The 12,262-nt window shown below is 36.5% G+C and overlaps 1 protein-coding gene across 11 annotated transcripts in view; it reads left to right on the plus strand.

Moving 5' to 3' along the window:
* Positions 1-12,262, plus strand: part of CHD9 (chromodomain helicase DNA binding protein 9) — a 232,851-nt gene that overhangs the window by 151,006 nt on the left and 69,583 nt on the right. For all 11 annotated transcript variants that reach the window (XM_042970467.1, XM_042970472.1, XM_042970466.1 and 8 more), the window contains 2 exons: positions 5,065-5,186; positions 8,917-9,160. In XM_042970467.1, coding sequence (XP_042826401.1) covers positions 5,065-5,186; positions 8,917-9,160 — 366 coding nt within the window. The remainder of the gene's footprint in view (positions 1-5,064; positions 5,187-8,916; positions 9,161-12,262) is intronic.

Here is a 12,262-nt window from a genome sequence, read left to right on the forward strand (position 1 = left end):
GACAGAGCTTTTTATTACTGGGGAAGAAAAAATATATTGAAAAGTGGGACTAAAGTATATATGTAAATGATTTTTTTTTTTTGCATACAGTGTTATGCTTCTAGATTTTTTTTCAAAGAAATTCGTTGTACCATGAATATCAAAAGTGGTATAGAGAAGTATGGTAGATTTAAAATATGAGTGAAAATTCGATATACATCATCCTTTTTAGTTGGCTGCCTCTGCACTAGTCCTGGGGTGTAGCCAGGTGAGTCCACGTGAGCACCTGAAGAAGAGTCTCTCAGTTAGCTATGTAGCCTTGTGGGTTTCATGGATGCAAGCCCTATTGGGTTTCAAAGCTAGATGTTTTGGGGGCTCATCTCTCAGGTTCAGATCTTAAAAGTTGGGGTACCAATATACAGCATTTAAATCATTTGCTTCTCAGGGAGAAGCTTAGAGTTGTAAGTTCCTTCCTGATTATGGGTCACTACACAGGGCACTGGGTTTATGGCGAGATTGAGTCTCAGCCTGTCTCACCTGTTTTTTTCTCATTTGCCTGATGTGTAGGAGTTACTCAGCTAGTTTTGGGGTTGCTTTCAGAGGAAATTGTTGCATATGTAGTTGTAGATTTAGGGTGTCTGTGGGAAAAGGTAAGTTCAGGTTCTTCCTCTGTCGTCATCTTGAACCAGACCCAGCTACATCATATTTCTAAAAGATAGTTTGAGTTTGAAGCAACATGCAGTAAATTGCATATTTGAAGTATACGGTTGGGTAAGTTTTGATGTCTGAGACCATCACTATTATCAAGATAATGAACTATCCATCACTCCCATATTCTCATGCCCCTTTGTAATCCCTCCCCCCAAAATCTTCCTTCCTCTAACCCCATTCCCCACCTGTAGGCAATTACCGATCTTCCTTATGTCACTATGAATTGTTTTAAATGTTCTTATACTGTTCTTTTTGTATGACTCCTTTCATGTAGCATTTGAGATTCATGTTATTGCATGTATTGATAGTTCATTCATTCCTTTACATTACTGAGTAGGATTTGTTGTAATATCCCACAATTTGTTTATCCATTCGTCTGTTGATGAATACTTGTGTTGGCTATTAGAACTAAGGTATTATGGACTTTAGTATACAAGTCTTTGTCTAGACATGAGTTTTCATGTCTCTTCAGTAAATACGCACGAGTAAAATGGCTGGGTCATATGTTCGGTGTTCTGTTTAATTTTTTAAGAAACTGCCAAAATTTTTCCTAACTGGTTATACCATAATACATTGTCCACAGCATTGTATAAGAGTTCTAGTTGCTTCACATCCTTGTCAACACTTGATATTGACAGTCTTTTTAATCTTAGCCATTCTAATATGTATATGATGGTACAACATTGTGATTTTATATGCATTTCCTAATGATTAATGATGTTTAGAATCTCTTCATGTGTTTATTTGCCGTTAGTGTATTTTCTTTAACAAAGAGACATTTAAATATTTTGCCTATTTTTTATTGGCTTGTTTGCTTTCTTATTATTTAGCTCTAAGAACTATTTATGTGTTCTATATATAAGTCCTTTATCAGATATATGATTTGTAAATTTTAGCTCCTAGTCTGTGGCTTGTCTTTTCACTTCTTACCAATGTCTATAAAAGAGCAAAAGTTCCTAATTTTGATTAAGTCCAGTTTATCTGTCTTTTCCTTATGGACCATACTTTTGGTATTATATCTAAGAAATCTTTGCTAGAAATTTTTATTTAGTTTTAGGTAACATTTAGGTCTATGATGAATTTTTTTTACGCTTTATTTTTTTAATTTATAATCCATGTTAGTTAGCATATACTGCAAAAATGATTTCAAGAATAGATTCCTTAATGCCCCTTACCCATTTAGCCCATCCCCCCTCCCAAAACCCCTCCAGCAACCCTCTGTTTGTTCTTCATATTTAAGAGTCTCTCATGTTTTGTCCTCCTCCCTGTTTTTATATTATTTTTTCTTCCCTTCCCTTATGTTCATCTGTTTTGTATCTTAAATTCCTCATGAGTGAAGTCATATGACATTTGTCTTTCTCTGACTAATTTCGCTTAGCATAATAACCTCTAGTTCCATCCACATAGTTGCAAATGACCAGATTTCATTCTTTTTGACTGCCGAGTAATACTCCATCGTGTGTGTGTGTGTGTGTGTGTGTGTGTGTGTGTGTATACACACACCACATCTTCTTCATCTGTTGATGGACATTTGGGCTCTTTTCATACTTTGGCTATTGTCGATAGTACTGCTATAAATAACATTGGGGTGCATGTGCCCCTTTGAAACAGCACACCTGTATTCGCTGGATAAATACCTAGTGCAATTGCTGGGTCATAGGGTACTTCTATTTTTTGAGGAACCTCCATACTATTTTTCCAGAGTGGCTGCACCAGCTTGCATTCCCACCAGCAGTGCAAAAGAGATCCTCATTCTCCACATCTTCACCAACATCTGTTCTTGCCTTAGTTGTTTATGTTAGCCATTCTGACAGGTGTGAGGTGGTATCTCATTGTGGTTTTGATTTGTATTTCCCTGATGATGAGTGATGTGAACATTTTTTCATGTGTTGGTTGGCCATCTGGATGACTTTGGAGAAGTGTCTATTCATGTCTTTTGCCCATTTCTTCACTGGATTTTTTGGGTGTTCAGTTTGGTAAGTTCTTTATAGATTTTGGATACTAACCCTTTATCTGATATGTCGTTTGCAAATATCTTCTCCCATTCCATCAGTTTTGCTGCTTGTTTCTTTCATTGTGCAGAAGCTTTTTATTTTGATGAGGTCCCAATAGTTCATTTTTGCTTTTGTTTCTCTTGCCTCTGGAGACGTGTTGAGTAAGAAGTTGCTACGGCTGATATCAAAGAGGTTTTTGCCTGCTTTCTCCTTGAGGATTTTGATGGCTTCCTGTCTTACATTTAGGTCTTTCATCCATTTTGAATTTATTTTTGTGTATGGTGTAAGAAAGTGACCAGGTTCGTTTTTCTGCATGTCGCTGTCCAGTTTTCCCAGCACCACTTGCTGAAGAGACTGTCTTTATTCCATTGGATATTTTTTCCCGCTTTGCCAAAGATTAGTTGGCCATACTTTTGTGGGTCCATTTCTGGGTTCTTTGTTCTGTTCCATTGATCTGAGTGTCTGTTTTTGTGCCAGTACCATACTGTCTTGATGATTACAGCTTTGTAATACAACTTGAAGTCCAGGATTGTGATGCCTCCAGCTTGGTTTTCTTTTTCAAGCTTGCTTTGGCTATTCTGGATCCTTCCTTGTTCCACATAAGTTTTAGAATTGTTTGTTCTATCTCTGTGAAGAATGCTGGTGTTATTTTGGTAGGGATTGCTAGGTCAATGATGAATTTTTAGTTAATTTTTACATATAGTATATGTAACGATCAAAGTTCATTTTTTGCTTATGGGTATCCTATTGTTCTAGCATCATTTTGGGGGGAAAATAATTATTTTTAGTCCACTAAATTGCCTTTCCTACTTTGTCAGAAATCAATGGATTTCATACATGTGGGTGTATTTGTAAACCCTCTGTCCTGTTCCACTGACCTATTTGTTATCTTTACAACTCTTCCACCCAGTCTCGATTCTTTAACTTCTACAAGTCTTGAAATCATTATAAATCCTCCAACTTTATTATTTTTCAAATTGTTTGGGATCTTTCTAGTCTTTTGCATTTACATATGGTTTTAGAATCAGCATGTCAATTTCTACAAAAACATTGCTTGGATTTGGTTGGGTTATGTTGAATCTGTTTTTCAGTTGGAAGGTATTAACAATAATGTTGAGACTCAGTCTCTGAAAGTCCATTTATTTACCTCTTTAATTTCTCTCAGCAATGTTTTATAGTTTTAAATATACCACTCTTACATGATTTTGTGAGATGTATTCCTAAATAGTGCATATTTTGGATGCTGTTATGATAATTTTTAATGTGTTTGTAATTGTTTCTATGATGTAGAATATAGTTTTCTGTATATTGATCTTGTGTCATGCAACCTTGCTAATAAAATCATTGTTTAGTTTATCTTTGTTGTAGATTCCACAGGATTTGTCCATAGACAAATCATGTCTTCTTCGAATTTAGTTTTACCTCTTCATTTCTAATCTTAATGCCTTTTATTTCTTTTTCTTGATTGATTGCACATGTTAGAACCTGCAGTACAATGTTGAATAAAAGTGGGGACAGTGCACATGCTTACCTTTTTCCATTCTTTTTTTTTTTTTTTAATTTTTTTTTAACGTTTATTTATTTTTGAGACAGAGAGAGACAGAGAATGAACAGGGGAGGGGCAGAGAGAGAGGGAGACACAGAATCCGAAACAGGCTCCAGGCTCTGAGCGGTCAGCACAGAGCCCGACGCGGGGCTCAAACTCAGGGACCGTGAGATCATGACCTGAGCCGAAGTCGGACGCTTAACCGACCGAGCCACCCAGGCACCCCACCTTTTTCCATTCTTAAGGAGATAACATTCAGTCTTTAATCATTAAGTATGATGTAAGCTTTGGCTCTTTTCGTAGATGTACCGTATCAGGTGAGGAAGTTCCCATCTATTCAAAATTTAATGAGAATTTTTATCAGGAACAGGTATTAGACTTTTTAAATCCCTTTTCTGCATCTTTTGAGATTATCTATTTTTGTCTGTTGATCAACATTGATTAATTTTCAAATTTAAACTACCTTCCATTCCTGGGAAAAATTCACTTGGTCATGATGTATTACCCTTTTCAATATTGGATCCCATTTGTTAAAATTGTGTTATGAAATTTGCATCTGTATTCATTAGAGATATTGTGTGTAGTGAGTTTGTGTAATATCTTTGATTTTAGTATCAGGGCTTCATGGAATGCGTTGACATATGCTGCCTTCTTCAATTTTCTGGAAGAGTTTGTGCAGAACTAACTTGGTCTCTAGATGTTTGTAAAATTTTGTCATAACACTCTGTAATGTTATGCTTCTATAATTACTTTAAAAGCAATGCTTTTACCATGTATGAGATGTATGGAAGATTAAAAAACTCTGAAATACATCATTCTTTTTTTTTTCTAAAGGATCGTCCTCCCGCTAATATTTGGAAAAAAATTGATCAATCCAGGGACTATAAAAATGGCAATCAACTCAGGGAATATCAACTGGAAGGACTCAACTGGCTCTTATTCAATTGGTACAATAGGTAGGTAGTACATCTTAATAGAAAAAAATTGTGTTGTTTTATTATTTGTGTCAAAATATGTTAAGTAAAATAGGTACTGATGTTGCTGTATTGTTACTGTCATGGAGTTTTTATTATTAAAAGTGAGATTACCTCAGGAAAATATATAAATTACAATTTAGGATTTTGACTTCAGTTCCTTCCTTTAACGGTATGCCAATCAGATGATTAATTAAGATGATTAATTAATTTAAATGATTAATAATAAAATTTGAAATACTTTTCTTACCATCATAAAACATCTGTTGTGTTACAAAGTATTTTTCAGTTTATCAGCTTAGACTGCTGTCTGCCAGGAATTGAATCTGGTTAGTAAAGTGTGAGCAATTATACCAGTAAGAATTAGGTAGGTTTATTATTTAAGTCTTCAAGAAGCAGTTTGTCAGCAGTTGATGAGGAGTAGAAATCAAAATATAAGGGGTGCCTGGCTGGCTCAGTCAGTAGAGCATGCAAGTCTCTCAGTCTCAGGGCCATAACTTCAAGCCCCACGCTGGGCATGGAGCCTACTTAAAAAAAAAAAACAAAAAAACAGAAGCAGAAATCAAAATGTAAGAACCTAGTAATGAATTTACCCCTTTAATTATTTTCCATGTTGTTCAAAATGCTGTGTGGAACATTATCTCACTTTTTTGCTGAGAAGAAAATATAATTGCAAAAGAAGTGAAAAACAGACCCATGACTGAGAAAGTGTGGTGGTGTATACAAAAGAGCAAACAATAAGGCATTGTTATTAGCAATAACAGCAAAATTTGATGATGCTTTTATTCAGAATCATTCTTCTGTGTTTTTACTTCTCGCTTGATTCTCCTGAGTTGTTACACTGAGTAATGGGGAGTCATGAGATGCAGTCATATGGAGTTAGGGGGGACTTGTTACCTCACACAGCACTCTTCTAGTTTATATTTTCTAAATATTGACTTTCACTTTTCTCAGGAGAACCTTCCAGGTAAAATAGTTAACAAAATATTGTTTTACTTGTATTCCCTCATCAGTACCCTTCCCATGGCCTCCACTGCTTGTTTTAAACTTTCAGCACTTCCCTCACCGCCCTCTATCACAGCCCAGCCCTTCTCACTGCCCGTGTGACTGCTCCGTAGAGGAGCCCAGGGCCCACAGGTGAGCTTGTTCAGATTCCTGCCTGCCTTCAGAGCCAGGCCTACAAACGTAGCTCCGTTCTTAGCTTTTCTTTTTTTTTTTTTTTTTTTTTTTTTTTTAAATTTTTTTTTCAACGTTTTTTATTTATTTTTGGGACAGAGAGAGACAGAGCATGAACGGGGGAGGGGCAGAGAGAGAGGGAGACACACAGAATCGGAAACAGGCTCCAGGCTCCGAGCCATCAGCCCAGAGCCTGACGCGGGGCTCGAACTCACAGACCGCGAGATTGTGACCTGGCTGAAGTCGGACGCTTAACCGACTGCGCCACCCAGGCGCCCCGTTCTTAGCTTTTCTTACCCCATCCTCATGTACCAGAAGTTAAAAGGTGCCTCCCCAGGACCAAGACTCAAGCTGCTACCTATGTTCTTGAGATGCAGCTCATCCAGTTTTCTCAGAACCTCACTTCGATCAACTCTCACACCTCTGTCACTTCTTCAAGCCCTCTCAAGAGTAGTGCTGTCCCTTCACTCTGCGAACAAATCTGGGTTTAACCTGTTGTAAAAATACAAGAAAGAAAAGAATAAACCTTCTCTTCTTGGCTCTGTTTCTCCTTCTGGCTGCCTCGAGCCCTCTTTGTAATTTCTAGGAAGAACAGGCCATATGGTCTCTTCCCATTTCCTCATCTCCAGCTCTCTCTAAACCTGTTGTTTGGATTTGATTCTCTATCTTTGTAACGCTCTGTTTCCCAATCCATGAGGTATTTTTCAGCCCTAATTTGCTATGTCCCTGCTGCAAATTCTTGATTTGTGATTTGTGTAGTAATTGCTCCTTCTGTATACTTTCCCCCATTTTCGCCCCCAGCAGCTTCCATAGTGTGACTCTGTCCAGACTCTGTGACTTTCAGGTCTGCTGGTTTTCCTTCCTCTGCCTGCCCTTTCAGTATTGCTTTTCCTCCTGAAGTTCCTCTGTTGCTCTCTTCTTGTACAGGTTTGTTCTCCACCCCCGCTTGTGCCTTCACTTATCAACAACATCCTAATGGTCTCGTATCTTTATCTCTAACTAAGACCTTGAACTCACTCCAAGCCCATATTTCCCTTTGCCTCTTGCTACCCTTAAAGTCTATCTCACCAATTCTTTAAGCACAAAATTCAAAATTAACCATATCACTTCCTGTTTCCTCCATGCCAAACTTCTTGTTCTTCCATATTTTGTATTTCAGTTAAGAATAACACCGTTCAGGGGTACCTGGCTAGCTCAGTCAGTAAAGCATGCAACTCTTGATCTTGGGGTTGTGAATTCATGCCCCATGTTCGGTGTGGAGCCTACTTAAAATAAATTAACAATAATACAGTTCGTTTAGTCAACCAGACTGAAATCTGGCTGTCATCGGATACCACGTATATCTGGTTGGTCACTAAGTCTAAATCGTTCCGAGTCATAATTAACTTTCTCTCCTCTTTGCCCCCCTTCCTTAGTCCAAGTGCCCATCATTGTTTCCTGCATTATTACAGTACTTCACCAATTAGTGTCCCAGCTTCTAGTCACCTCACCTTCTAATAACCACAGTGGAACCGGAGTAAACTTCAAAATACAAACCCAATCTCATCAGGTTTCTTTAAAACTTCTCACTGACTCCCATTGCATAACAGAATGATGTCTAACCTTCTTCATTTATGACCTCTTCATATCTCAATAATACCCCCTCCTTTTACCCTCATCTCAAAACCATATTTGTAGTCTCCCAGTTGGTCATGTTCTTTACACCTCTACTCCTTTGCTGTGCTCTCTGGCAAAATCCTACCCATTACTAACCTCTTCTCTGAAAGAGATCTCTTCTACTCTCTCTTTTTGCCAGAGTTGGACACTTACTCCTCTGAGCTTCTTAATAAACTTAACTCTGATGATTCTCAACTGGCCTTATAATCATCTGTGGAACTTTTTTTTTTTTTTTTTTTTTTTTAAATTATAGCTGCTTTTATCCTACTCCATACACATTGAATCATAATGTGTAGGGGAAAGCCCTCGGTATCTTGTGTTTCTTTCAGGCTTTCAGGTTCTTCTAATGCACAGCCAAAGTTGAAAAACAGTGCTTTATTTGTGCTTCTGTGATAGCACATTGCATAACTGTCTGTTTGGTTGGTTGTTTATTTATTTATCTATTTGCATGTCTGCTTTTCTAATAGATACAAGCCCCTGGAAGGCAGAGAACATGTTCTATTTCTTTTGTATCCTATCTTCTCATACTGTCCCTGAGATAATAGAAGGTATTTAATAAATGCTTCCTGAAAAAATAATATATTTAGTTTGCCTTACTCTTGCCATTTCATTCTTTAACAAAATCATACCTCTAACGGGTGATATCTTTATTTTGGAGCTACAAAAATCTACAGTTTTCCCTCTTCAGGATTATAATAAAATTATAACTTTATATATATAAATAATGATATGCCTATTCTGCACTTCAGCAACTTTTATTTTTTATAAATGCAAGTATTTTAACTTGATCTTTGATTATTTCTGAATATTTATCTTTAAAGACATTGTAGTGTACAGAAAAACCCAATGTATACATGGATAATATATTTGTTTATTTCAGACGAAACTGCATTTTAGCTGATGAAATGGGTCTTGGCAAAACCATTCAGTCAATTACATTCCTCTACGAAATCCTTCTGACTGGTATAAGAGGACCTTTCCTGATTATCGCTCCACTTTCTACTATTGCAAACTGGGAGAGAGAATTCCGTACATGGACTGATATTAATGTTGTGGTTTACCATGGGAGCCTGATTAGCAGACAGATGATACAGCAATATGAGATGTACTTCAGGGACTCACAGGTGTGTTGCTGGTGATTTTGTTGGTTGTTTGAAAGGTCAGGTTTGAAAAAGCTAATTAATACACATTCATTGTTTTCAAATTAAGGATGCATATTATTTGCCTACAAACGTCTTTGTTCAGGCTCTATTCATCATATCTATTTTCCAATAAATTTTAGTAGCTGAAGAGAACAATGACAAGGAATTAGGTTCATGTTCTAGTTCACTATAAAGTGTGCCGATTTATACAAATGTACTAATTTGATTGTATCCCTAATATTTCAACTAGAATAATTGTTTTACTGATTGCTTTTAAATGCACATTAAATTTATTTTTAGAATAGTATTTGTTTCTTTGATCATCCTCCAGTTTTCTCCCCTCCATTTTAAAAATTTAAATCTTCAGTGAACACGATGGGTTTAAATGCCTATTCAGATAAAACCTAGGTTCTCTTTCATGTTCAAAGGATTTTGATTTTTAGACATATTTTAAAGTTTGGTTTGTTTGTTTTGTATGCAGATACAAGCACACTTCTATATCTTTTTCCTGTTTGGATTGGTTATTCCAGTACTGTGGTGATTTGGTGGCTTTCTTCTCCCCCTAAATCCTAAAGGCACATTTTCTGTTTTCCTTTGGCCTCTTACTCTTGAGTAGGAGATTTCTTATTTTTCAGCTAAATACACACATCATAAAATTAAGAGATGACATCATAATAAAGAATTTTCTAGCAGAAAGTTAAGTCTAGAAAGCATTAAGTGCTAATTGCAGTTCTGAGTGGTAGGTAATAGGAAGGACTCTTTTAGATTAAGAATTTTATTAAGAAATAACAAAATCAATAAAAACATAGTTCACACAAATTATACTTTTTAATTGGAATAGGTGTATTGCCTGACACTTTGCCTCAGTAGCACCTTAACATTTTATTTTTCTTTCACTGATTCTTTTATTTTATAAGGCTCATTATAACACATGGCCAGGTCAAGGGATATGATACAGTTTGAAGTAAGGTAATGTGCCCAGCCTTCTACTGCTTTTCTTCCCAAGTGTAACTGATTTTCTACCTATTGGAGGCTGAAAATGGACGGATTAATTGATTTAGTTCCTTCAACCTCATTGTCCTTCTTTTATGGTTGAAACAATTACGTCTCCTATGAAATAAAGCATCTGTTTAACCCTTTAGTTATTCCTCAGTTGTATTGAAACTGTCACCTTTGTACCTTTCAAGCCTATGACATTTCAGTTAGATTATAGTTTGATTTCCTTCTATAGTGTTTTATTCTTCCCAGTCATACATTTGTAGAATTTAAGAGCTGCATGGTATCATAAAAATGATTATGATTGACTTAGTTCTATATATACTATATATGTATATAGTTCTATATATACTATATATGTATAGTATATATAAAAGACATAATTAAAACTTTGGGAGCTTAAGAGATGTTTAACAGGGTTGCAATTTTAATAGATGTCTCATGTGAGCTTGGTATGAACATGAGAGCCTAAAAGCTAAAAGATTCTTGATGTGTTATAAACTGAATAGTATATATAAAATATTATATTTTTGTAGTAAATGTTATACATTCTGGAAAAATACTTTCTGACAGGTTTAAAATTTAAAAAGGTAAAAATGTCTCCTTTAAAGATGAGATAAATAGACTTGTGCTTTAAATACAGATTCAAAGGGCACCTGAGTGGCTCAGTCGGTTAAGCAGCTGACTTCAGCTCAGGTCATGATCTCACGGATTTGTGGGTTTGAGCCCCGCGTCAGGCTCTGTGCTGACAGCTCAGAGCCTGAGCCTGCTTCGGATTCTGTGTCTCCCTCTCTCTTTGTACCTCCCCTGCTCGTTCTTGTCTATTTCTCAAAAATAAATGTTAAAAAAAAAAAAAATCTAAAAAATAAATAAATAAATACAGATTTAACTATGAGCTCTTTCAGGTATATTTTAATATAAATTAATTGAATATTTACCTTCTATCATAGTAGCAGTAAAATTATGCTAACATTTTCTGAATTACCCTGAAAAAAGTAACAGAGATAATAATACTAATAATCACAAATATTTATTGAGTAATTACCATGTGCCAGGCAGTATGCCATACATTTTAGAGACAGTATTTTGCTTAATCTTTGTAATGCCTACCTTGTAAATAGGTAATAACATTAGCCCCATTTACAAATGAGGAAACTGAAGTATAAAGAAGTTATATAGTTTCCTCCAAAACCCCACCAAAACTGGGATTAATAAACCCAGGTCACTTAGACTCAAAAGCTCTTATTCTTAAACATTGTGATGTCAATTTAACTGAAAGCATCCTATCCTAGGTTGTTAGAGCTGTGTAAATGCCATGGACTTACACTTTACCCCTATTCTAAAAATATTCTACTGGATCAATTTAATGGCCACTGTATATGATCAATAGTAGGAATTAAACCCTAAATCAGAAAGATATACAATCTTTCTTAACCCTTCATTTCTCCTAATCCCTAATAATGTATAGTTTTCAGTCCCATTTAAACATTCCTTTGACTTGGCTTCTAGGTTGTCGTGCTGTCCTATATCATTACCTATTCTTTCTGAAGCCCCTTTTACTGGTTCCTTCTTATCTTCCCTATCTGAACTTGGGGGTGACCCAGAGCTCCATCTTCAGACTCTTTCATATCCGTACTTACTCCATCAGAGGCTCCATTCAGTCCTACAACTTGAGTACCATCTGTACTGCTAGAAGCTCCCAAATCTTATCACCAACTCTAACCTCTTTCCTGAATTCCAGAGTCCTATCCAAATGCCTGTTCAGCTATTCCACTTGGATATCTAGTAGTCGTCTCAAATATAACATGTCCAAAATCCTGAGTTTTCTCTTTGTAGCAAATAGCAGCACCACCTTCTAATTGTTCAAGATAAAAAAATTCTGGGGGCGCCTGGGTGGCTCAGTGGGTTGGGCGTCTGACTTCGGCTCAGGTCATGATCTCACGGTTCGTGAGTTCAAGCCCCGCGTCAGGCTCTGTGCTGATGGCTCAGAGCCTGGAGCCTGTTTCAGATTCTGTGTCTCCCTCTCTCCCTGACCCTCCCCCGTTCATGCTGTCTCTCTCTGTCTCAAAAATAAATAAACGTTAAAAA

This window comes from Panthera tigris, chromosome E2 (genome assembly GCF_018350195.1).
Source record: "Panthera tigris isolate Pti1 chromosome E2, P.tigris_Pti1_mat1.1, whole genome shotgun sequence".
Classification (NCBI taxonomy): domain Eukaryota; kingdom Metazoa; phylum Chordata; class Mammalia; order Carnivora; family Felidae; genus Panthera; species Panthera tigris.